Source organism: Mizuhopecten yessoensis, unplaced genomic scaffold (genome assembly GCF_002113885.1).
Source record: "Mizuhopecten yessoensis strain PY_sf001 unplaced genomic scaffold, ASM211388v2 scaffold213, whole genome shotgun sequence".
Lineage (NCBI taxonomy): Eukaryota > Metazoa > Mollusca > Bivalvia > Pectinida > Pectinidae > Mizuhopecten > Mizuhopecten yessoensis.
In genome coordinates, this window is record NW_018403434.1 from 1,167,635 (window position 1) to 1,194,928 (window position 27,294).

Consider the following 27,294-nt stretch of genomic DNA (forward strand, 5'->3'; position numbering starts at 1 on the left):
GCCCGCCCGCCCGCCCGCCCGCTCACGTGATAACATAATATGTCCCCGTCTTCGACGGGCGTATAAAAAGTGTACTCTGCACAAATAAAATAGTTTCTTTCAAACTGATGGGTTCTGATTTTAGCAACAGCTAATTGTTTTTTCGCGACAGTCTCGTGCGATAACCAACTTAACATCAGGCAGGTTACATCAAAGTCTCTTGTCGTGTGTACACGACAACGGGGATGAGACGGCCCTTTATTTTGTCGTCTGTACACGACAACGGGGACCAGGATGACATATTGTTGTCGTGTGTACACGACAACGGTACGGAAAGAGTTAACCTGATCAACTAGTAAAGTATATAAACTTTCTCCAAAGTCCTGTTTCCAACAAATACTAGAGTACAATCATTGCTACCATATATCTGGAAGTAAAACAAGAGGCCCAATGGGCCTGAATTGCTCACCTGGTATTAATCTCACAATTGTAACCTTAAAAGTGGAATAAAATAAAGCAACAGGCAAAATATCAGTGTCTTGACTTCAAGTCATTCAGAAGAACCTGTTAAAGGATTAAAACACATTTGACCCCTGTGACCTTAGTCAAACGAGGACATTAAGTTGAACAAACTTCATAGCCTTTCCTCCCAGAATGCAACTTGCCTAATATCACCACCTTATACCTTTTGTTTATTGAGAAGATGACTTTTAAAGATTTATGCACAATGGACCAGATGTGACCATGAAAGTGTATCAAGGTCATTCACATCAACAAGCAATCACCCTGTTTGCTTTAGTTATTCAGAAGAAGTCGTTTAAAGATTTCAACATATTTGACCCCTGTGACCTTGAATATGGGCAAAGGTCATTCATTTAAAACATTCGTAGCCCTTCATGCCAACATCCTGCTGACCAAATATTATCACCCTGGACCTTTGGGTTATACAAAAGAAGTTGTTTAAAGGTTTTTAAGACAAATAATCCCTTTGACATTGAATTTAAGTGAAAGTCATTTGTTTGAACACACTTGGTAGCCCTTCATGCCAACATCCTTCTGGTCAAATATCATCACCCTGGACCGCTTGGTTATACAGAAGTCGTTTAAAGGTTTTTAAGACAATTGACCCCTTTGACCTTGAATATGAGTGAAGGTCATTTGTTTGAACAAACTTGGTAGCCCTTCATCCCAGCTTGCTACTGGCCAAATATCTTCACCCTGGCCATTTTGGTTATTCAGAAGAAGTTGTTTAAGTTTTTAACATTTTTGACCCCGGACGCCGGACAGACAGACGCCGGATGCTGCACCACGGCATAAGCTCACTTGGCCCTTTGGGCCAGGTGAGATAACAAACTTAAGATTGACCCATAAAATGACATTGGTTTCTTCTGTAATAAATCCACTCTTGATTAGGTAAAAGTCATCCTTTTCAAGGTACATTTTCAACAGTTCATAATTGCTTAAATTCACAAAATCATGTGAACTTGTAACAATTATTTTAAGAACTTATAGCTAATAATGCATAATCTAAACCCAAAACACTCTCAGTAATATAGGGACATGAAGGCCCTACCTAATTTAGAGGACATACTGCTTTGTTCAGCATTATATTGTACCATGCAGGCCAACAACAAGCTACTCGCCTTTGCCCAAACTGTCCTTGACCTTGGACCTGAGACAGTGGGACCAACTTGAATAGCTTGTCTCTGGTCTTTGTTTCACCACACTGACCCATTATACAGGAGTATATAACTGTATCCTTTTACCACTGAGTTTACATTTATACCACTGAGTTTACATATGTGTGTGTAGTTTCATTTTATGTGCTTAATTTAGCCGAATTGACCCTTTGTTACTATGGTAACCTACCTGGTGTGCGTGACCCTGGAACCTTCATATAGAGCTGCACTGTGTTCATGCCAAGTATCGTGTGGCCGACGTGACTCATCATGTTCGAGGCGGAGATAACGCGAGCAAATGCGGGTAACTTTGTCAGCTCCATCAATTGGGGTTTCCATTTTTTCTCATCCGAAAGATCAACATTTGTACCAAATTTTATCATTTTCCTCTTCTTTCTGTTTAATAGTGAAAAGAATTTGTTATTTTTTTTTCAAGTGTATGTATGATTGTTATTTTTGCTTCTGAAATGTTCAGATGTTATCATTTAGTCTTTTAGTCTTGTAAGTAATAACATTTCATCAATATCTGACAATATGATGTCTGTAACTTTACAGTAAAACTTACATCAAATTTAATCCTAACAGTTTTTTTTTACTTTAACTTCAGATTCCACATGAAACCAAAATGTGAAAAACCAAAGCTTCATACTTGTTTTGTGTATAAAAAAGTTAAAATACAATTGACATTTAAGTTTGATTTTATTTACAGAGAAGATGATAAAACTCACTGTTTTGGTCCTGAAGAGGAGTTAGAATCACTATCTGAGTCCTTTTGGATATGTGTACCTTTGACTTTTTCATTTTCCTCCTGGAAGTAGATTTTTTAAAATCATAATTCACATTTTAATTGATATTGTTCAAAATTCAACATTTGTATCGTCCATTTATTACCAAATGTACATCAGCTGACTTCTTCCGAGACAACTAACATCTCTAGAAGGTGTACTCGGCTGACTTCCTCCGAGACACCTAACATCTCAAGAAGGGTGTACTCGGCTGACTTCGTCCGAGACACCTAACATCTCAAGAAGGGTGTACTCGGCTGACTTCCTCCGAGACACCTAACATCTCTAGAAGGGTGTACACGGCTGACTTCCTCCGAGACACCTAACATCTCTAGAAGGGTGTACTCGGCTGACTTCCTCCGAGACACCTAATCTCTCTAAAAGGGTGTACTTGGCTGACTTCCTCCGAGACACCTAACATCTCTAGAAGGGCGTACTCGGCTGACTTCCTCCAATACACCTCATGTCTCTAGAAAGGTGTACTAGGGTGACTTCCACTGAGACACCTAACATCTCTAGAAGGGTGTACTCGGCTGAATTCCTCCGAGACACCTAACATCTCTGGAAGGGTGTACTAGGCTGACTTCCTCCAAGACACCTAACATCTCTAGAAGGGTGTACTTGGCTGACTTCCTTCAAGACACCTAACATCTCCAGAAGGGTGTACTTGGGCGACTTCCTCCGAGACACTTAACATATCTAGAAGGGAGTACTCGGCTGACTTTCTCCAAGACACCTTACATCTCTAGAAGGGTGTACTCGGCTGACTTCATGCAAGACAGATGATTGAGACACCTGACAAGATGGGTGTACTGGGTTGACTTGTGACTCAAGACTCGGATAACTTACTCTGAGAGACTCTTGGAAGGATGCCGCCTGGTACTGAGCATATTTGGCGACGGTGGTGTGGCCTCGACTACTGTCACAGCGCCACATACGGTTCCCGTAGATATCACAGTTTTCATCTGGTGCTTGCATTTTCTGTAACACATCGCCATCAGCTATTAGCATATGATTAGTACAGGCATACAATTGGCTGTTTAGAATACTATTCTACAGGATTATTAAGTTCTACAAGCCTACCAATATTTCCATAGTAAGCAAGCATACTGAGCATTGCTAAAGCAATTTATGTCCCATACCGGTCCCCGAATGAAGCCGCTAGAGTGCTGACAAACATTGGTACGTATGTACGTACGTACACAGATGGACCAGGAGGAAAACTATAGTCCCCCCTTTTTCACCGGTAGGGGACTAATAATGAAATCAGTCCCAGGCACTAAACTATTAACTACTGCACAATTAGAACAGGCCTTGTTCAGTTAAATTGTGGACAGCTGTACAGTGGGTTTTTTTCAAACTTGAAGAAAAGATTGAAGAATAAGCCTAGAAGGATATTTTATAATGTTAAATATAATCATAAAGGGTACAGTGATCGTAAATCTAAACAATTCAGCAGTAATTATTTACTTGTCATTATTTCATTTTTTAAGTTAAGATTTATCCAAACACTGCTAAGAGAATCAAACTTTCTTTTTAGAAAAAGATAATGTATTTTGTATAGAGTGAGCACTGCCTAGAAGATCCAGTTTTTGAATATCTTCAAAATAAGGGGCGATAACTCTGTCAAGTTCTCGACTGTACCTGAGTTCTGACTTCAACAGGATGATCAGCATTAGCCTCCACCAAACTTTTTGTAGAAAATAGACCAAGGTCTGAAAGCACAACAGTTTATCATAATTCAGTTGTATTTCATGCATGCAACATAGCTTTGAATTACTTAAGACGAAATCTATATACTCTTAGCAGACACTTTCTGAAATCATTTATGTTATACAGTAAAGTTGAAAAATAGAGCACACATATATATACAACCTATATGTTATATGTTAAATGACTTTAAATACATAGAACCTGTCACTGATACATACAAAAAGTAACAAGGCCTCAATATAATTCATGCCGCACATTATTTCTATAAGTATCAAGTGTAGTAGGAATTTCTAGATTGATTTTGTACAAATAGCAATTTGATTTTACCATATGGTCCAAAACACAATATGTTAATTAACGTGTCAGGTACATCTTACATTATATTACTGTAGACAGGTGACAGACTTACTTAACTTAAGAGCACCTGCCAGTCCACGAATCACAACAACTAGCTGTATAGCCAGACAAGAGTACTGTGTATTGATCTGAGGTGACAGACTTACCTAACTTGAGAGCACCTGCAAGTCCACGAATCACAACAACCAACTGTATAGCTAGACAAGAGTACTGTGTTTTGATCTGAGGTGACAGACTTACTTAACTTAAGAGCCCCTGCCAGTCGACGAATCACAACAACTAGCTGTATAGCCAGTCAAGAGAACTGTGTATTGATCTGAGGTGACAGCCTTACCTAACTTGAGAGCCCCTGCCAGTCCACGAATCACAACAACTAGCTGTATAGCCAGACAAGAGTACTGTGTATTGATCTGAGGTGACAGACTTACCTTACTTGAGAGCACCTGCTAGTCAACTAATCACAACAACTAGCTGTATAGCTAGACTAGAGTACTGTGTATTGATCTGAGGTTACAGACTTACCTTACTTGAGAGCACCTGCTAGTCCACGAATCACAACAACCAGCTGTATAGCCAGACAAGAGTACTGTGAATTGATCTGAGGTGACAGACTTACCTAACTTGAGAGCACCTGCAAGTCCACGAATCACAACAACTGGCTGTGAGTAACAGTACTGTTGGAGTTCTAAAGAAAAAGCATCTTTTTTGGTCTCAAGCTGTAAACAAGAAACAAAGTAAAATATAATAGTTTGGTCTCAAACATAAAAAGAAAACTTCAGACTTCAACAATTTCTCTGGTTTTATTAACTTCTAGTCAGTTCTGGTCTAACAAATCATGACAATATTTGTCATTGAAAATAGAAGACAAAATTTTCTTTTCTCAGAGATTTTCTTGGCATCTTAAATTGCATGTGCCTTTTAGAATATCAAGTCATACTCTCAAACTGACAATTTTCACAAATATTAAAACAACAGCACTGCAACTTTCCAGTATAGATCAATAATATAATCCGTTTTTGTGATCTATTGCCTTTAAAATATTTCATGAAAATAATTTCAGATTATTAATACTAAATATCTGTGACATGTAATCCTGTAGTTTTGAGGACAGAATAAGAATGTACTGTCACACTGACATACTCACATAAACACTGGGAGTAGGGGGGTTGAGCGCCTCCTTAGGGAGTGGGGGGTATGGTGGTGAGGGAGGGCGAGGTGGACACCGATCTCCCAGTAAATTTGTCGTGATACCATTCTTTCCTGCAATCGTGAATAAATATATAGTGTTACAGAAACCATAATCAGTCTTGTCAGTCATTCATAACGATAGATCAAAATCATGTATTCGCTTATAAAACCATAATTAAAGACAACTTTTGGTCAGTTCTGAGTGGTATGATTTGATAACACTTCAAACAAAAAGCAGATATACATAAGGTAGCATGCAAGCATTGATCTTTATATAAGATCAATGGTAGCCCAATATTATTTTGACACTAGGCTTTTTTTTTTAAAAGCTTTTATCCTATCAAATCACATTACATGGTCAATGAGTGATTATATGGCGTACTCACCATGCCCCTTATACCACTGTTTTTGTGTGGGGTCAGATTTAAGGGGTATTCACCATGTCCCTTGTATAACTGTTTTGTGTGGGGTTAAATTTAGGGGGTACTCACCATGCCCCTTGTATCACTGTTTTTTGTGGGGTTATATTTAGGGGGTACTCACCATGCCCCTTGTATCACTGTTTTTTGTGGGGTTATATTTAGGGGGTACTCACCATGCCCCTTGTACCACTGTTTGTGTGTACGGTTACATTTAGTGGGTACTCACCATGCCCCTTGTATCACTGTTTTTTGTGGGGGTATATTTAGGGGGTACTCACCATGCCCCTTGTACCACTGTTTGTGTGTACGGTTACATTTAGTGGGTACTCACCATGCCCCTTGTATCACTGTTTTGAGTGGGGTTAAATTTAGGGGGTACTCACCATGCCCCTTGTACCACTGTTTGTGTGTACGGTTATAGATTTAAGGGGTACTCACCATGACCCTTGCAGGCTTTGAGTATTTCTCTCCCACTCATGGAGATGTTGAGATTACAAGTAGATGGGATGACACGGGACTGAATTGTAATTCCCGTTCGTTTGGAGTCTATATCACACTTGACACTGTATTCCCGCTGGGAAAAGGAGCCTGGAGTGATCTCCTCCTCCTGTTTGGCGCTATCCTGAGACACAGAGGAATGTACACTGGACACATCACTACCTAAACTAATGTCTCTTGATTGTGGTGTTGTGTGAGTGGGTAAGTGACTAGGATCGCCACTTGTAGTGTGCAGTGTGACCTGCTCTGCAGGTTTTTTATTGTCTGATGTTGGGCCACAGGAAAACTGCGCTAGCAAGCCCTCCGCGATTGAGGTAGGATCGTCGGCACGGGACGATAATAAAGCCATGTCACTCTTGTTCCAATGATCAGTGACAAAACTCTGAAGGTCTTTTGGCAGTCCCTGATCTGATGATGACAATGACAATGGTGATGATGACATGTTGTTTGAACCCATTGGTCGCTGGCTGTTGTTGCTGCCTTGGAAACCAGCTGTGTGTGGGGCGTTGACCATTAGCGGTGACAGGCTGGAGTGGGGAGGCACAGTTCCCTGAGACGATGGTGGCATTGGTGCTATATTGCCTGGAATGTTGCCTTGCTGCTGCGTCTGAGGTAGACTTCCTGAAATGGCTGGATGGGGGCTGCGATGTGGCATCCCATTGAGCATATCCAGACCATGTCCATGAGGTCCCCCTTGTCCGTGTCCCATCCTGTCATAGCCAGGGGGAAGTGGGGGTGGCATTTTAGCTGCCTCATTCCCTAGCTCCGAGTTTCCATGTTCACTTTTAATCACTCCTTGGCCAGGAGGCATCCCATGCTGTAAACCCATCCCGCTCATAGGGCTTTGCAACCCTACAGGTGAGGGAGTCGTCATGGCCCCAGGGAAGGCATGGAATGGATGAAGGGGACGGGCCCCTGGGGAAGACCTAGGCCCAAACATAGGCATAGGGCCCCCCGGGCCACCAGGACCTCCTGGGGAGTGCTGCTGTGCCTGCTGCATCTTAGACTGGTGCTGCTGCTGAAGGAAGTATTGATGTTGCAGGTTTTGGAGGAGCTGCCTCTGTTGGTGATCCAAGGATGACTGCAAGATAGATTATATATGAGAATTATCTCCCTTGAGGCATACCATAGTATAGGTTAAAGAGTAAAAATCTTTGATGTGAATCAACTGTGCTTTAATATGGCATCTGTATGCTATTTTAACTCATTCACCCCTGAAATTTCATAATGAACTATTCCAACCTTTGAATTGACAGAGTTCAAATGTGTCTTTAGGGGTGAATGAGTTAATGCAGATTTCCTTGGTTGGGAAGAAAGATGAGTTATTGCAGAATCATTTACTTATTGATGACCTATATCAGTGTACACACCTGGTTCTGCTGCAACCTGTGAAGCATCTGCATCTGTTGGGGGGTTAGATACTGGATAGGAGGTGGAGTAGGGGGGTCCAGCGGGTCTGTGGCAGGCTGTACAACAATCATCACACCTTTTATCAGCTTCATCACACATTGAATCAATTAATTCCTATTTAAATATTTGTAGCAATATGATTATTTTTGTGTATATTAACCTGGATAATCCTTTTAAATCTCTCGACATCAATAGTTTGCTTTAAGCTTTAATTATTAAAATGTATCGTCCTCTGTTTAAATCTAGGAGTGCCCAATGCCTCAAAATCTGTAGGAAAACTTTCTGTATGTTATGTTCTAAAGTATGTTTCTGAAGCATGCCAAATCGACAGTCAGAATTTCACCTTTTGCAAATTGGGTCCCAAGCCTTAGGATATTCTATAAACTTTCAATGCATAAGAAATCTAACCCTTTTGCGTGATGGTCCTTTTTTCTTTTTGACAGACCCTTCATCTGTGCCTCCTGTTGTCCCGGCAAATGACCCTTGTTGTCCAGGAGACACAGAGTTAGGGGCCATTCCAGATTGTGGCCCCAAGGGTTGGGAGTGCATCATCTGTGCCTTTCCCAGCTGTTGCTACAAAGTGATGAATCAGTTGTCAATCTCAATATTATACAAATGGATCATATCACACGCATGCCTTGATTAAGTCAAAAAACAGATTTATTAAACCAAGACCTACTTTGCACATATTAAAAACTTCAGATTTGGGTTCTAACCCACATCTAACTTATGAAAAACTTATGAAGAGGTGAAAGACAGTATCTACGATTTGTGGCTGGATCAACCAATGTTCTCTTACCTGTGGGGTCACAGTGGCCCCTTGGCGAGACGTGAGTTCTGCTGGAATGGGCAGAGCCCAAGCTTCTTCTATGCTAGGTAGAGTTCTAGGCCTGAAACAGTCACAGAATCACATCACTGACACACCTAATATTATCATCAAGTTTGAAAACTCATAGACTCTGACAAGATGATTAATCAACCCTGCTCATGATCATCTCTATAAAGAGACCACTTGTGTTAAAGGACCACATTTAAAACTTCTCATTGAAGTTGTAACTTATTTTCACATTAACAAAATCTGTATTTTGACACCACCTTCAACAAGAAACCTTGTATTGGACTTCCCAAAGGTGGTCTCTAGATACAAGTCTGACTGAATTGAAAACCTAAATTAAAAAAAAGTTTACATTAAAGAAGGATCAAACAAATATTGCAAAGAATTAAAAGAACAATCTTTATACTGCACATGTTGCGCCATCCTTCTGACCATCGGTCAGATATTGACTTGTTTTGTGTACCTGGACATCTTTCTAGATTGTACACAAAAAGCCTTCAGACTTTTACTAACTATGATGAGTAAATAATCTATTTGTTGTACTTACTTATTCTGAAGTAACTGCACTCTAACACTATCAAGGTTCTGCTGAAGAAATTTTATTTTTGTTGCCAAATTAGAGTTGAAGTTTTCTGGAAAAAATAGAGAAAAATATGTATAATCCAAAAACAGTACACTGTGACTTTTTCTGATATATTGATTGTTGATTTTTTTTTTCAATTTCTAATTTGCTTAGAACTATAAACATTACATAATACCAATTTTATAAGTAAATGAACTTTTACTGTTTACAATATACACTATCTTCACCAGACACCAATAAGATCACAGAAACAGGCTGGTTTACTTGTTACCCATTTTCACAGTTGGAACCAAATTTTGAGCTGGTTGACAAATGCCAAATTGAACAGAGTCTGGTTTAGACAATGTGTACTGTATCTACAAATGTATAATGATATGTTATCTTAGCATCTAAATGTTGTGAATTCTAAGAGAAAAAAGGTCTTAAAACAAAATTTGCTTTAGAGAATTGCTAGATTTTGTACCACTACAGTAACTGTCTATTACAGTACCATTATTGAAACAATTCACGATTCAAACAATCAATATGCAAGTAATTTGAATACCACAAGGAAAGTAGGTCATCCATTTAAGTGCTATTTTATAACGCTATTAGAAAATTTCATTTCTTGAATCTACATTAATTGAATCCAACTGAAAACCCAATAAAGAAGCATCTGGAATTTAGTCAGACACACTCAATAGAATTTGGCAGAAATTTGAATTTACATCATTTTAAATTTCCCATAAAATTGACATGTATTTGATATCCCTTACAAACAATATATCTACTGGAGTTTTCCATTATTGTATGAACCTGGTTATGTAAATCATTGTTCATGTTGTTATAAACTGGTGCTATAAATAAATTCCATTTGTAATAAACTGCCTATCGTTTTTCATCAACTCTGTAGTTCAATAATGCAAATATTCAAGTTATAAGAAATATTTTGCTGTTAGAATACTGAAGAAACGGCAGGCTTGCAATGAATGTAATTGGCACAGTGAAAGTCAATGATTTATTAGTATCTGAGAACAGTAAGACAAACGGTAGTACTGCTAATACAGCCTGCTTCACACGATCAATATGCTCTCCCACAGGCCTGGTACAGGACTCCGCTTCAAAATAGCAATTATGCCTCAAATCTGCTTTATTTTTTTTCATTCCATGCAAGAACAAAATACAGCTGATAATTGCTACCCAAATGTCTATTTCTGTGGCATGCATGTGAATGGTATAGCATGGCTCACCTCATTTTGTAGAGGAGGAATGTAGTCGGAGTAGACACTACATGCATTGAGACTGGGTTTATTTGACAACAGAACTAGGAATCTGTTTCATTTTATGATGTTAAACATGCAAAACTGCATGTCGTTCCAGGAGCGTTTGATTATACTGTGCTAGCCACCCTCTCCTCAACCCTTCCCCAATACACCATCTCCGACTCGGCAACGACATCAAATGGTTACATGTTGTCATTAACATGTAAAAGATCCAGTGGAGTGTGAAAACTTGGCACACTACTAAATGCATGTTGTAATTTTCTTTTGGTGCATTTCTATGTTTTTTGTGACCAGAAAGTGCCAATGATATTTAGCAACGATGGACAATGAAGTGAAGACTGGTGACTATATACCATTAATATCTATGACTGGCAGACACAAACGACCATTACCGGCAACAATCACTAGTCCCATTAGGACCATTATATAAAGGCATACTAAACAGACAACGGCTTCATTGCTCTCGTCTGTCTGTGTTTTATGAAGGGAGTAGCTAGTACATCATAATTACAGGGGTATCTCATACCTTATCAAAGGGCAGATATAGGGTTACATTCAGGGTAGATAGTACACTATTATTACAGGGGTATCTCATACCTTATCAAGGGGTAGATATAGGGTTATATTCGGGGTAGCTAGTACACTATTATTACAGGGGTATCTCATACCTTATCAAAGGGTAGATATAGGGTTATATTCGGGGTAGCTAGTACATTATTATTACAGGGGTATCTCATACCTTATCAAAGGGTAGATATAGGGCTATATTCGGGGTAGCTAGTACAGTATTATTACAGGGGTATCTCATACCTTATCAAAGGGTAGGCTATATTCAGCGATACCTATCACTATAACTCTCATTTTTCAATGTTTTTCTATTATTCTTACCTTTGTCTCTAGTAACATTAAGGTAGCATGTTGAAGGGTCTATGGGGAGATGGTTGACCTTTGTCTCCAGGAACATAAGGTAGTATGTTGAAGGGTCTATGGGCAGATGGTTTACCTTTGTCTCTAGTAACTTTAAGGTAGCATGTTGAAGGGTCTATGGGCAGATGGTTTACCTTTGTCTAGTAACATAAATGTAGCATGTTTAAGGGTCTATGGGCATATGGTTTACCTTTGTCTCTAGTAATATTAAGGTAGCATGTTGAAGGGTCTATGTACAGATGGTTTACCTTTGTCTCTAGTAACATTAATGTAGCATGTTTAAGGGTCTATGGGCAGATGGTTTACCTTTGTCTCTAGTAACATTAAGGTTGTATGTTGAAGGGTCTATGGGCAGATGGTTTACCTTTGTCTAGTAACATTAATGTAGCATGTTTAAGGGTCTATGGGCAGATGTTTTACCTTTGTCTCTAGTAACATTAAGGTAGCATGTTGAAGGGTCTATGGGCAGATGGTTTACCTTTGTCTCTAGTAACATTAAGGTAGTATGTTGAAGGGTCTATGGGCAGATGATTTACCTTTGTTTCTAGTAGCATTAAGGTAGCATGTGAGCGCGTCTATGGGCTGGTTACAGGACTCGTACAGGATCCCGAGGTCAGTCCATGCCGCAGTGTGGGACTTGTCTAACTGCACAGCACATATGTAGGCCTGCAGGGCATCCATAGGCTGGTTCTGCTGCTGATAAAGTACTCTGTAAGACAGGAAACAGTCATCTGTAGGTCACAGTAACGATATCAAACAGTACTCTGTGATGTATGAGTACCACACTCAAAAGAAAGTTTGTGAAACAAGAACACAGCTACATGTATACAACTCATCCTCTTTGAACCATACATCACATTCTGGTAGGCTTGTGTCAAAGATTTTGTACTGTAACTGCAGTGGTGGGGTTCAGTTCAAATCAACAGAGATAGTTGTAGACAGACTTGAGATAGAAGATGATAAACATATCTTTTAAGACAAATATCATTATTTATACCTTGTGGTGAAATTTTCGTTGTGAAAATGTAAAAATATCAGATTTGTCTTTCTGGTTCATCTTTACTCCTTAAATTGACCTAAGCTACTAATAGGATGTTAACTGTATAAAACTTGAATTTTATGATGTAGAACTTTGACAAAGCAGCTCCATACAACATTGATCTTGATTTACCCTATTGAGCACCAGGTGTCAGCACTGGCCTCCGACTTGTCGATAGAGTTTCTGTAGGACACAAAGGCATCGTGGACTTTGGCTAGGCTTGAGAAACACCTGAAAGTATCGTCACCATGTTGTTACCTTGTGTACTGTCATTAATCATAAAATGTCTCAAGGACCGTAGGATTTCAATGTAACGGCAAATTCTTAAAACTTAAAACAATTCAAACATATAAGTCACCTGTTAAATAAAATAAAATTCAAATTACTTTTGGGAGGAGAATTGATTGGAACTTAATGCTTGTTTTGCCATCCCCTATGTTAATACATGTTTGAAATACACAGCTAAATAAACAATATTGTTTTAACTAAAAAATATTTCAAAATCAGCTAGATAACAAAAATGAAGTCTCAATCTTAAATATTTTGTTTTAGAATATATAACACGTTTGATAATCTAACCACATCCTCTCCTAGCAACAGTGACTGGATTGTGACTCGACTTTATTACTGGGACAATTTTGTATTTAAATAACAGCTGGATTAGTGGTGTGTGGATTTGAGTGACTCGACTGCATTGAAACTGAGTTTGAGACATGAGATACATTTATTTTTCTTGTGAAAATCTTGTAAGAGATAACATCAACAGTATCTTTTTCAATAAATAAAACTCTCCATTCCATGAAAATTTTCTCGTGACCCCACCTTCCAAGGAGATACCAAGTCTGGCCGTTGGTAGCGTCGGCGTCCAATGATTCCTTTAGATAGTGGATAGCAAGTCCTTCACGAGTATTCTTGTCCCCTAGCTGGTCAACAGTATGGAAGAGCCAACCTAATGTAACAACCATAAATGTGAGGATTTTTTATAAGTTTCAGGACAACAGGAATCCACATGACGTGTTCAATATTGTCATACGCTAGCAATCAATTAGTGTTTATTAAATCACCTAGAACTTCTAATCTGCAGGAGAGTTTGTGACACCAAAAGTAGTTGTGATTCAGCAGTTAATATCCAATTAAACCATTCTGATCAGACGTAAGCAACACCAACTGTGAAAGGCTCTCCACATGTAGTGTAAAAAGCATTTTCTACTGGAACTCTCTCACAAATTAAAGCATCAAGACTGATGGAGTTTAATTATAACACATCATAATTTTGAACTTTGACCTTATTGTTATTTAAGAGCGATGGCTTTGATATTACAATTGTGACCTTTGAACTTACCTTATTGTTTAAGGGCTGTAGCCTTTGACCTTACCTGACTGTTTAAGGGCTGTGGTCTTTGACCTTACCCGATTGTTTAAGGGCTGTAGCCTTTGACCTTACCTAATTGTTTAAGGGCAATGGCCTTTGACCTTACCTACATGTTTAAGGGCTGTGGCCTTACCTGACTGTTTAAGGGCTGTGGCCTTTGGCCTTACCTGATTGTTTAAGAGCTATGACCTTTGACCTTACCTAATTGTTTAAGGGCTATGGCTTTTGACCTTACCTAATTGTTTAAGGGCTGTGGCCTTTGGCCTTACCTAAATATTTAAGGGCCGTAGCCTTTGACCTTACCTAATTGTTTAAGAGCTATGACCTTTGACCTTACCTAATTGTTTAAGGGCTATGACCTTTGACCTTACCTAATTGTTTAAGGGCTGTGGCCTTTGATCTTACCTAATTGTTTCAGAGCTGTGGCTTTAACAGAATCCTCAGAACTATCAAGGTCTGCAAACTGTTCATAAGATTCTTTAGCTTGTTTATATTTTGCCTGAAATAGGAAAAAAATTATATCACAATAAATCTAGTCATATTCAAGTGTGTACAAACCTTAACTCCTATCAACACAATATGACCTGTCTTGTGAGACCACCACTTATGTCTCTACAGTAGAACCTGTCTTGTGAGACCACCACTTCTGTCTCTACATTAGAACCTGTCTTGTGAGACCACCACTTCTGTCTCTACAGTAGAACCTGTCTTGTGAGACCACCACTTTTGTCAGTACAGTAGAACCTGTCTTGAGAGACCACCCCTTCTGTCTCTACAGTAGAACCTATCTTGTGAGACCATCACTTGTCACTACAGTAGAACCTGTCTTGTGAGACCACCACTTCTGTCTCTACAGTAGAACCTGTCTTGAGAGACCATCACTTCTGTCTCTTCAGTAGATAGAACCTGTCTTGTGAGACCACCACTTCTGTCTCTACAGTAGAACCTGTCTTGAGAGACCACCCCTTCTGTCTCTACAGTGAAAAATTCGTAGGATCCTAATATATCTTCCTTAAGTAACAAAGACCCATAATATTACTGAGCCCTTTACCCTTACATTAATGCCCAATTTATATATTTTTAAAATTAAATAGGTTAAATTCATGATGAACGTGAATATCCCTTGCCTAATCAAATACAAAATTGTATTTTGTACCACATATAGACTTACCCCATCTCTCTGGGTTATTGTTGATAATATATATATATGAAAGTAAAATCATATATAACGGCATAAACATCAGTGTCACTACTATAAACAGTACTGACTTCAATAGTGTATATCCCCTGAGCCCTGAAAGGACAGTTAGTAGATTTCAGGAAATGTACAGTAAGTATATAATGATCATTACCTGGGCTTCGAGGATGTGAGCAATTTGAAGACGAACTAGAAAGGAGGAAAAGAATAATGATATTAATGTCCTGTAGCTTTGATCCCTAAATCTAACAACAAATCACGTTCTACTTGACAAATTGTGGAAACACCAAAGGATAAAGTTTGAATCCCTTTGTAAGGTTTGTATTAGAAATACACAGAATTTATGATCTGCAATTAAATTAGAATATTTATGAGTAGAGAATAATCAGTTTAAATCTGAATTTTTTCAACACGCAATATTGTTAATCTGTTATTTGTGAAAATTGCTTTTTTTATATGTATATGGATCAAAACCTATTAAAACTTCAAAGTCTTATTGATATATATATCAATCTTAAATTGAAAGAATTTTGTTTATGTATTGCCACTATAAAGGTTTCCCTGCATGATTTATCAAAGTAAAATCTGATTCTTTCCAATACAGTTAGTGTACATTCAAAACACATTTTGCATTTAAAATATTTCGTTTTATGGAGTTATACTTAATGCAACATTCTGGTGACCGACCTCATATTTCAGCCAATCAAAGAACACATATAAGGAGAAGTGTTGCTTATCTTTGATTAAAAGAAAGGTTGTTGGTTTCGTGTGAGCACTCTTGTTTAATAATAACATGTTCTGCAATATTTCTGCTACTGAACACCCCCCTGTTGTATACTTACTTTGTGCTTTGGAAAGTGAACAGGGGTTGGAGTCTCTCAGGGCCTGGTGAAAGTGCTGTAATAGGAAGGACTAGTGATTAGACATTGGCTACACCAATGAGAAAGCTAAACAGGAAGATTTCGACATACACACTGTGTATATTACCAATCATAAGCATATACTTAGTTAAAAATCTCCAAATACAGGTAAATGTTCTGGAAATTAGTTCCCCCTGTAGCAATATCCATAATTATCAGTGACGAGGAATTTTCAAACTAATCTCAAGTTTCGTTTTCTGTTGAAACGAATAAAAGTGATGAGAAGCTGCTCACCTTCAAGCTTGCGTCATAGTTGGCGGCGACTTTGGACATCAATCCAAGCCTAATGTGGACCTCGTTAGCCTGGCTAAACCCTGGTTCCCTGTACAACACCTCCTGGAATGCCTTGGTAGCCCTGCAATGTACAAACAGAAATCTCTATCACACTCTGCAAGGTTTCCCTAAAGGACTTCAGTATACCAGCATCTTCCTAGTCTGGTTCTGTACAAATAACAACTTGTATTGGCTGATTAATAGATACAAGATTGTTGTGTTTCTAAATATGTACATGACGATTGTGCTGAAATCTCTCTTAATATTTTCCCTTTTCAATATTGTCACTTTATCTGTAGTTAATATCAGTAGGTTTTCCCTAAATATTTTTATGTTGTCCCAAAGTAGCATTTCTAAGTTTTAATCACTCAGTTTTGCAATTTTATCTGGAGTCAATTATATTGCCATATTACTCTTTGTACTTGGTTATATCCCCAATTATCGCGAGTCAATATTTCTTGGATAATTGTTTTGACCAGGTGATTTCTTGTCAAAATACTGCTTATTATAATATGTATTGAGAAATGACAGAAGATTGAGCTACCTGGTCAACGGATGTGTACTGGCCAAACATTTCTACAGTCATATTGAAACGGAAGTTAAGGGGAGGTGATATATACTGTATATAAGAAAACCAGCAATGCAGTGGGACAAGGATCATTAATGAATATTCATGTCTATATTTCAGGGATATCAAGTTGAGAACTTTCTATCAATTATTATTAAAGAAACTGACAACCATATATAATACTTTATATTAGAAGTAAACATCTGTTGAAATTTTGTTAAAGGTTTAACGTAATGATAGCATCCTACATGTTTTATTGTGATAGGAGAATGTCATCGATGGAATCTAATTCTGTTAATGGACCACTGTTGGCTAAAGGTATGTGTTAAGTGGGAAAGGACATTCACTGAAAACAATCTATATGTACAAGTTGTAATGTCAAATTATCGCCAAGATGTGTCAGCAAGCCTTTACAAAGATTTGAGTCAAAGTCCATTAAAAGTGACATGCAGGGGAAACCTTACGACTTTCTATACGTGTAGAACTAAACTGTTATAAATAATTCCACGTACCATAAATATCTAATAAATAACTGGCATCAAAATAAGTATTCTTTGGCTTCCACAAGAGACTCTGGTACCTGTAATTTACATTGATAGATTCCTGTATTCTTTGACTTCCACAAGAGACTCTGGTACTTGTAATTTAAATTGCGGATTCCTGTATTCTTTGGTTTCCACAAGAGACTCTGGTACTTGTCAGTTACATTGACAGATTTCTGTATTCTGTGGCTTCCACAAGAGACTCTGGTAATTGTAATTTACATTGCGGATTCCTGTATTCTTTGGCTTCAACAAGAGACTCTGGTACCTGTAATCTACATTGACAGATTTCTGTATTCTGTGGCTTCCACAAGAGACTCTGGTGCCTGTAATGTACATTGACAGATTTTTGTATTCTTTGGCTTCCACAAGACACTCTCAGGTACTTGTAATTTACATTGACCGATTTCTGTATTCTTTGACTTCCACAAGAGACTCTGGTACTTGCAATTTACATTGACAGATTCCTGTATTCTTTAACTTCCACAAGTGACTCTGGTACTTGTAATTTACTTTGACAGATTCCTGTATTCTTTGACTTCCACAAGAGTCTCTGGTACTTGTAATTTACATTGCGGATTCCTGTATTCTTTGGTTTCCACAAGAGACTCTGGTACTTATAATTTACATTGACAGATTCCTGTATTCTTTAACTTCCACAAGTGACTCTGGTACTTGTAATTTACTTTGACAGATTCCTGTATTCTTGGGCTTAAACAAGAGACTCTGGTACTTGTAATTTAAATTGCGGATTCCTGTATTCTTTGGTTTCCACAAGAGACTCTGGTACATGTAATTTACATTGACAGATTCCTGTATTCTTTGACTTCCACAAGAGACTCTGGTAATTGTAATTTACATTGCGGATTCCTGTATTCTTTGGTTTCCACAAGAGACTCTGGTACTTATAATTTACATTGACAGATTCCTGAATTCTTTGGCTTCCACAAGAGACTATGGTCCTTGTAATTTACATTGACAGATTCCTGAATTCTTTGGCTTCCACAAGAGACTATGGTCCTTGTAATTTACATTGCGGATTCCTGTATTCTTTGGTTTCCACAAGAGACTCTGGTACCTGTAATCTACATTGACAGATTTCTGTATTCTTTGACTTCCACAAGAGTCTCTGGTACCTGTAATTTACATTGACAGATTCCTGAATTCTTTGGCTTCCACAAGAGAATCTGGTACTTGTAATTTACATTGACCGATTTCTGTATTCTTTGACTTCCACAAGAGACTCTGGTAATTGTAATTTACATTGCGGATTCCTGTATTCTTTGGTTTCCACAAGAGACTCTGGTACATGTAATTTACATTGACAGATTTCTGTATTCTGTGGCTTCCACAAGAGACTCTGGTAATTGTAATTTACATTGCGGATTCCTGTATTCTTTGGCTTACACAAGAGACTCTGGTACTTGTCAGTTACATTGACAGATTTCTGTATTCTGTGGCTTCCACAAGAGACTCTGGTAATTGTAATTTACATTGCGGATTCCTGTATTCTTTGGTTTCCACAAGAGACTCTGGTACTTATAATTTACATTGACAGATTCCTGTATTCTTGGGCTTAAACAAGAGACTCTGGTACTTGTAATTTAAATTGACAGATTCCTGTATTCTTTGACTTCCACAAGAGAATCTGGTACTTGTAATTTACATTGCGGATTCCTGTATTCTTTGGTTTCCACAAGAGACTCTGGTACATGTAATTTACATTGACAGATTTCTATATTCTTTGGCTTCCACAAGAGACTCTCAGGTACTTGTAATTTACATTGACCGATTTCTGTATTCTTTGACTTCCACAAGAGTCTCTGGTACTTGTAATTTACATTGACAGATTTCTATATTCTTTGGCTTCCACAAGAGTCTCTGGTACCTGTAATTTACATTGACAGATTTCTGTATTCTTTGGCTCCCAGATTCCTTTATCACCTTTGTCATCGTTTCAACATTTTATATACTGAAAGTACAATGTTGATGCTGTCAGGATCTGGGTATATCAATCAGGAAAAGTAAAGTGGTCGCCATCAGTCAGAATAACGCAATGAGAATATTCTGAAGTGTCAAAGCTTAATGGGAGGCTACATGCTCAAACTTTCTGTCAAAGTTCGTTTGGACATCATCATTAAGAGAAAGGGGGTTCTGAGAACTCAGAGCTAGAAAGGAAGACTGTTAGTCAAAAATTTGAAGACCCCCCCCCCCCAGTCAACAATTTTCAGGACACGGAGAACTCATTGACAGAATATCAGATGTTGATCATCAGTACTAGGGAGGAAAAACATCTACCAGAGTTAGAAAGATTTGAGCATCAGAAGTTGAAAGTAGAAGGATCTGTAGTATCCATTTTTGTTTACCAAATTTATGAATCAGTTTCCTGAACTATAGGGATGTTTAACCCAACATCAGTCTGTCGTAACACAGGCAGACTAAGCAGCCTCCTGTGAAAACATTATCAGCGTCTGATTGAAGAATACAAGCCCGTAATTAAATCACCTGCGAGCATGCACACGCGAGTCAGACGCACGACGCCAGGTGATGGCTATAAGGTAACACATAAACAGGACAAACCCAACAGGGAAAGCTTGAGATCCCGTCTAGGATAAGACACACCTCACAAACACTTGGCAGACCTAACATATCCCTCTACAGTTGTCACGTCTTTAGTCGACAAAATTCAAAGTGAACGTCCCCGTGTGTTCAAAGCTATATAATGTACAGATGTCTCTTAGAGATGAGACTAGGTAGACACTACGTATAGGATGAGAGACATATTGCATGTCAGTGTTTCATTAATGTAGTCCTAGTAAATACCACTGATTATACTAAGACTTGAAGATAGATCAACTAGCTACTGAAAGCTAATTGATACCTGTATTATAAGGAACTGAAGAAACACGGATATCTGTGAGAGAGATGAAAACATCCTGGATTTTTTTTTTTTACAGTTTTAAAGTTTAATATTAGTGTGAAATCTCAACAGAGGATGTGTGAATCTAACTTAATCTACATGACTACAAAAAATGCACCCCCAACATGCTGGCATTACAGCCTTACAATGACCAAACCTCAATGCATTCACTGACCTATATGATTATAAATATCCAGTATAAAATATCACACTGATGAGACAAACACTGTCACCAATTGAAAGATCTTATGAATTTGTATATGATTGCTACTAGGGCACGACACACACTATTAACATAAGTAGGAAGTTTGACTGAGCTGTCTGATGTCACGGACCACCCAAATAGTGTCTCCTCAACTGATGGCCCACGGCTCCCTTCAGACGACCCACAAGTCACACTTCAGGCACCTGTCTGGCTGTTACCAGCCCAGTGTGGGGGGTGTTTGTTGTCGCACTACATACATAGCTTACCCAACCGGGATGTTGGGTAATATAGATATACACCCAGGGATACAGGAGATATATATATACAGTTAAAACACCTTGGGATACAGGATGTATACATATATACACCCTGGGATACAGGGTATATACACCATGGTATACAGGGTATGTACCAATATACCCTCTGGGATACAGGATATATACATATATACACCCTGGGTTGCAGGATATATACATCATGGCATACAGAATATATACAGATATACACCCTGGGATACAGGGTATATACACCATGGTATACAGGGTATGTACCGATATACACTCTGGAATACAGGATATATACAGACACACACCTTAGGATACAGGGTATATATACCCTGGGTTACAGGATATACACACCATGGTATACAGGGTATATACACCATGGTATACAGGATATATACAGATATACACCCTGGGATACAGGGTATATACACCCTGGGATATAGGGTATATACACCATGGTATACAGGGTATGCACCGATATACACTCTGAGATTCTCTGGGATACAGGATATATACTGATATATACTCTGGGTTACAGGATATATACACAATGGTATACAGGGTATATACCAATAAACACTCTGGGATACAGGGTATATGCTGGAAAACATCTTGGGATACAAGATACAAATACCAATATACATTTTGTGATATCTATTCAAACAAAGAGGCTAGCTATCATATACATGACAACTGTGAAAACCTGCTCCACAATTTAAACAAACTTTTGAAATAATAATGAAGCCAAGCTATGAACAACTGTTCTGATGTAAATATTGTACAGCAACATAGTCAGAAACAGTCCCTTCATACAATTTGGTTATCTGCTTGTACACGTCTTGCTGTATGTATTTTACAAGCCACACCTGAATACTATACACAGGGAGACAACTCCAGGCTATGTGTGACCTCCATTGACCCCAATCTTTAGGTCTTTGATGTTTGCACTGCAAGCCTTTAATCCCTACAAGGATAACTTAGAAATTTCCATGCAAGATTACAGGTATATTTTTTCCCTGTCTTCTATCTACAGCTACTGTCCCACTGTACACCTGTTTGCTCGTTAAAGCCCTTTGATCTTGTCTTGTATATCTAAACATCAAAGAAGAAAGCTGTGGTTAGACTGCCAGGTTACCTGTCCATCCAGTAATCACCTGCCCTCTAACAGCAGCCTACAAAAGTAACCTGATCCAAAAATTAGGGCAAGACCCATACAATGTAGATTGGTACAGAACAATCTACAAAGTCCTTAGCAAAAATTCACAATCTGGCATATTGTTAACCGGAACACAATTTGTCAACACTATATGACTTAAGTCGGATATGTGACATATGTTTGTACAATTCTAAATCAACAGTTTATAGAAACATAATTTGTGAACATCTGTTCTTGTACTTATAATATACCCCTGGTGACTGCCCCACGTAGGTTTCGAACCCGTGACCCAGTGGTGGACGGCTAGTGGTAGCAGAATGTACGCCTTAACCACTTGGCCACTATGGACATAATAGACATTTTTGTAGTAAAGTTGGTTAAGTATAGTAAAGGGAAGGGATGCTCAGACAAGGAAAAGAACATGTGGTGCTGTAAGAGATAGAACATACCTTAAGATGAATACAGTACCTTTATCTTTATGAATATCTCTATTGTTCTAATTATAACTTAATTATATCTCCAATACCTTGTATCTATATCTGATATCTCCCATACCCTTTACAGCATTTAGAATTCCATGAAAATTCAGAATTCAAATATGAATGTTTTTGTTGAAAAGATCAACTGTCAGTTAATGTATGACAGACAGCAAGCGACCTACTACTACGTTTTTATTTACTCGCGTATTACACCGTGGAGAATGCCATTGAATGCATAGACATAAAAAGTTCACCTGTGTATGTATAGTGCATCTGTCGTGTGCTGCAGCACGATTACAAAGATTGTGTGGTGCAGTGTGAACGCTACTAGAGATTGTACAGTGTAGGAGGACATGTAAACACTACACACGTCTGCCAGCTAGTACCAGTAGCTACAAGGTCAAGCATGAACTTGTCATACTCAGTCTTAGTAAACTCGCCAAACTGGATCTTGGCTAACTCTCCATGTCTTAACACACTTGCTGTAATGAATCTCAGCAGTCTTTTGGTACTGGATCTTAGCAAACTCATTGTACTAACTCCTAGCAAATCAGCTGTAATGAATCTTAGTAAGCCCACCATACAGAGGTTTAGCTATAGTCCTTATTCTAAAGATAAAAACGTCAGGGTTGTGAATGAACTGTTTCAGAAAGAAATTATTTTTGATGAACAGTTTCCTACTAACTTCAGTTCACATTGACAGTGCATGAGATCATTCAAGATATACATTCCAATGACCATAAAAGAAGTTTATAGCTTATTGAGATTTTCTTGTTACTTCAGACAGACTTCAATGATAGTTTTACCTGTTAACTTCCAGGTGATAGTTTAACTTCCTTGTAATTCTCTATACATCCATTAAATCTCCTCCAAGGAACATACAATCATACAGACACTACCGCAGACACATCAGACACTATACATAGTTTTAAAGTCTATTTAAATAACAATTAACATTCCAGATAATATACTTGTTTCTGACTAATCCATTCATATACTCTAACGATTGAAGTTGAGATTGTATTAGACCCTATATAATCAAAGCAATATTTTCCATTCATCATTCAGTGTGTATATACAAGTTGACACTTGGCAATGATAGGATATTCTATTAAAGGTGTTTAAGCTGTTTATATATTGTGTATCAAATGTAAGCTATGCAAATAACATATATATATAGCATACACCAAATTATATATAAAGCATATATGCAAATAACATATAACATGCACCAAATTATGTGAGGTTTATGGCAGTTGAAGAAGTTTTCAATGTTTTAAAATCTAGATATTTTACTTCCGGTGGTGGCATTGTGGCAGATATAAGGTCAGCTAGTTCAGAGACATCTTAAGAAGCAAGTCAATCATTCAACTGTGACCTAACATGACCTAATGTCTTTTCACTTCAGCAAAACAGCACTCCCCGTGTCAGCGGGTTGGTAGTTATTGTGACAGCTTTACTTAAGTGTTTTTTTGGAGGATGGGGCGGGAGGAACTCAGCATAGTGAAAAAGAAAGTCTGGCTCGCAAACAAAATCTGTACTCTGGGATAAAAGTCGGTCTGCAGTCAGGTTTTAATACCATTAGATCAAACTTAGTCTGAAGTTAGAAAACGTCCAACATACTACTGTATTTTACCAGTGAAAAGTAGGTCATCAGTATGATAGCTATACATCTTTAAAAGAATTTTTACAGATTAGATACATAATGACACAGAGACGGTTCTAGTACTCCAGAACCGAGTCTAACTCAGGAAAATGCTGCATCAATTTGACTTTGTAAGTTATCTCGCTGGGATAACCAACTTCAGTTCATTATAGAGGAGCTCGATAGAGAATTGAGCGAAGCTTGACATGATATTGACTAATCCACTTGACCAGTCCAACTTTTCCTCCACGCCCACGGCTCTGGGGCTTCAGTCAGCCAGAAGAACATGCATGGAGACCATAGGATGTCAGATAACACTTCCGGCTAATAGGAAAGAGGTTGGGCTAAGGGATTGAGCTATTCAAGGCCAGGAGAGATGAGCGTTCAAATTAATTGAATTAAGACTAAATTAAAGAGCTAATTCAACTTTGATATACAGAAAGTTTGAAGTGATGTAATTAAGTTTGTACTCAATATAAGTCAGACTTAATTAAGTTGGCAAATACCGAAACCGAAAAATAAAAATCATCATAAAAGATATAAAAAAAACCACCCCACTTTTTAGCTAGAGAAAAAATTGGAAGTATTACAAAATGTATGCTATCTAGCTGTGGTCAGGATTACGTGACCAGGTAGGATGTCAAGATACTGCGCCAAATCCTAATGGTAGAGTGTGCTGGTCCTTGTTTTGAGTGACCCCTTCATCAATGACTTTGACTGACATAAAACATCAACACAAACAAGCAATATTCACTATGACCAAGCACACAATTACATAGCCTAGAGAAGGGAAGAGGAAGATCTGAAACCAGCCATAGCGAAAAACTGACAGTTCCGTTCTCACTTGCTCGACAACTATAGAGTTTGTCTGACCACCACTTTTGAGGTTTTTTGCTGTCTGCAACTTGGAAGCATCATATGTATATCGTTCATGAAACCTTATGACGAACAGAGGTTATAAGACTTCACTTAAACTCTTTATCACAGAGTAAATGTTGTCACTGTGAAGATCAACTTCCACTATTGATCCTAACCCTCCCATATTAGTAACTGATATGGTATATTTAACATTTAGGTTTCTGTCAGGAAACCTAGCTGTCAACATTTTCTGTCAACGTTTAACGATAGTCACCCTAACCAGTTTAAGATCGATCTTTATCAAAACTTGTACTTCCATCTACACTTAATCTCGGACTCATCACTGAAGAAAGATATTAAAACAACTTATGTACTATGACCTTAAAAGTTAAATAGACGTTATTTTTCATGATTGAGTTTTTTCAGTAGCAACATTCTTCCTGAAAATGTTCAGTGATTCCTGATTCAGCTCTGGATGTGAAGTACTAGCTCAGCATCCTTTACCTATTTTAAATGAAAAAGTTAACCTCTCATCTTTTCTACCAGTATTCTCCTTAGATGGTTTTTGTAAATAGTCATTATCAAAGATGAACCATTACTAAATATTCGGAAAGTGAAAGAGCATATAGTCAACTCCATAAACTATAGAGAAACTATAGAGAATGCCTACCTAATGCCTACCTATACAATTGTACCAATAACAGAGCGTACACTGTACTGGACTGGAGCCAGACTGAGGGCCAGACAGGAGTATTACAGAACTGGGTCACACCAACTCTCTCCTGTTGACAGCTAGCAGGATCACACAGATCAGCTGATTAATATAGGTGTAAGACACCTGTGTGTTGTCAATCACAGGTGTACCAATGTGTACCTGTATCTACCCCCATTACCTGTCAGAGCTCATGTCATGTGTTATGGGGAAAGGACCTTTCAGTTAATATCTTACTTCTGAAGGTATATTGGCATGTACTGCATGTCTGGAAGAAATTTGTCAGATACAATATTGAAGTTAATGTCTGGGGATCCAATATTGACTAAATTCTATAAAATTTGGTTACCTGATAAACCTGGCTACACTTTCAGTTACCTGATAAACCTGGCTACATTTTCAGTCACTACAAATACAAGGTTATCAGTACACCTGCGTAGGTCAGGTGATTGACAGATCAATTTTCATCATTGCATACCAACTGTGATTCAAACCTATCCAACAACAAACGACAGAGACAAAGTAATGGATGACAAAGACAAAGTAATGGATGACAAAGACAAATTAATTGATGACAACTACAAAGTAATTGATGACAACGACGTAATGGATGATAAAGACAAAGTAATGGATGATAAAGACAAAGTAATGGATGACAAAGACAAAGTAATGGATGAAAAAGACAAAGTAATGGATGACAAAGACAAAGTTACAATTGGCAAAGACAATGAAACAGTTCACAATGTAACAGTTCAAAATGTTACAGTTGACAAAGATAATATAACAGTTCTCAAAGACAAAGTAACAGACGACAGACAAAGTAACAAATGACAAAGACAAAGTAACAGATGACAAAGACAATAAAAAAGATGACAAAGACAATAAAAAAGATGACATACTTACAACACTATTGAATTAGGAAATTGTGTGACAGTTTAGCAGGTACTGTATGATTATATATTCAGAAATGCCCCTTAGGATGTCGACATCAGACATCGCAATGGGAAACTGAGTTGCATGACCACTTGAACATTGTTTTAGTGTGGTTGTTCATGGATAAAAAACACTATAACTATAAGATAACCTTATTAGTGTCCTAAGCTTTGGTCGACAGGTTAAAAGTTTTGTTAGATTTAGTTGCGAACATTAGCATAATAGTTATAAATCTAAACATCTTTAGAACAGACACAGTACAAAATGTTTTCAAACATAGGACAATTTTTTGTCTAACTGTACCCTCCCTCCAACCATCCCTCCCTCTACACTATGACAGCTTCATTTCCCACACCCACAACCCCAATCCAGGATCCCGCTGCTGACAGGTGGCAACCTATTATAGCTGCCCTGTAGTAAATTAATCAAGGTCTTCGCTAGTGATGTACTAAATCACTTGCTAGATATTTACTGATGTTATGTAATTGCTAAGAAATATGATGAAGAGACTTTTAAGTATGACCTTCCCCCTTTAGGATAATGACAGTCCCC

The 27,294-nt window shown here is 38.0% G+C and overlaps 1 protein-coding gene across 7 annotated transcripts in view; it reads right to left on the reverse strand.

Annotated features, from left to right (window-relative positions):
• Window positions 1–27,294, reverse strand: part of LOC110466209 (histone demethylase UTY-like) — a 121,290-nt gene that overhangs the window by 7,060 nt on the left and 86,936 nt on the right. For 6 of the 7 annotated variants that reach the window (XM_021522630.1, XM_021523029.1, XM_021522787.1 and 3 more), the window contains 18 exons: window positions 16,402–16,522; window positions 16,090–16,144; window positions 15,402–15,436; window positions 14,455–14,548; window positions 13,500–13,626; window positions 12,810–12,908; window positions 12,175–12,347; window positions 9,414–9,498; window positions 8,831–8,921; window positions 8,440–8,604; window positions 7,992–8,087; window positions 6,562–7,702; window positions 5,658–5,773; window positions 5,130–5,229; window positions 4,088–4,158; window positions 3,293–3,424; window positions 2,387–2,466; window positions 1,849–2,054 (listed from right to left, as the gene is read on the reverse strand). In XM_021522630.1, the coding sequence (XP_021378305.1) occupies window positions 1,849–2,054; window positions 2,387–2,466; window positions 3,293–3,424; window positions 4,088–4,158; window positions 5,130–5,229; window positions 5,658–5,773; window positions 6,562–7,702; window positions 7,992–8,087; window positions 8,440–8,604; window positions 8,831–8,921; window positions 9,414–9,498; window positions 12,175–12,347; window positions 12,810–12,908; window positions 13,500–13,626; window positions 14,455–14,548; window positions 15,402–15,436; window positions 16,090–16,144; window positions 16,402–16,522 (2,987 nt within the window). Of the gene's footprint in view, window positions 1–1,848; window positions 2,055–2,386; window positions 2,467–3,292; window positions 3,425–4,087; window positions 4,159–5,129; window positions 5,230–5,657; window positions 5,774–6,561; window positions 7,703–7,991; window positions 8,088–8,439; window positions 8,605–8,830; window positions 8,922–9,413; window positions 9,499–12,174; window positions 12,348–12,809; window positions 12,909–13,499; window positions 13,627–14,454; window positions 14,549–15,401; window positions 15,437–16,089; window positions 16,145–16,401; window positions 16,523–23,400; window positions 23,448–27,294 lie in introns of those variants that run through there. The other variant, XM_021523108.1, reaches the window with a different exon arrangement.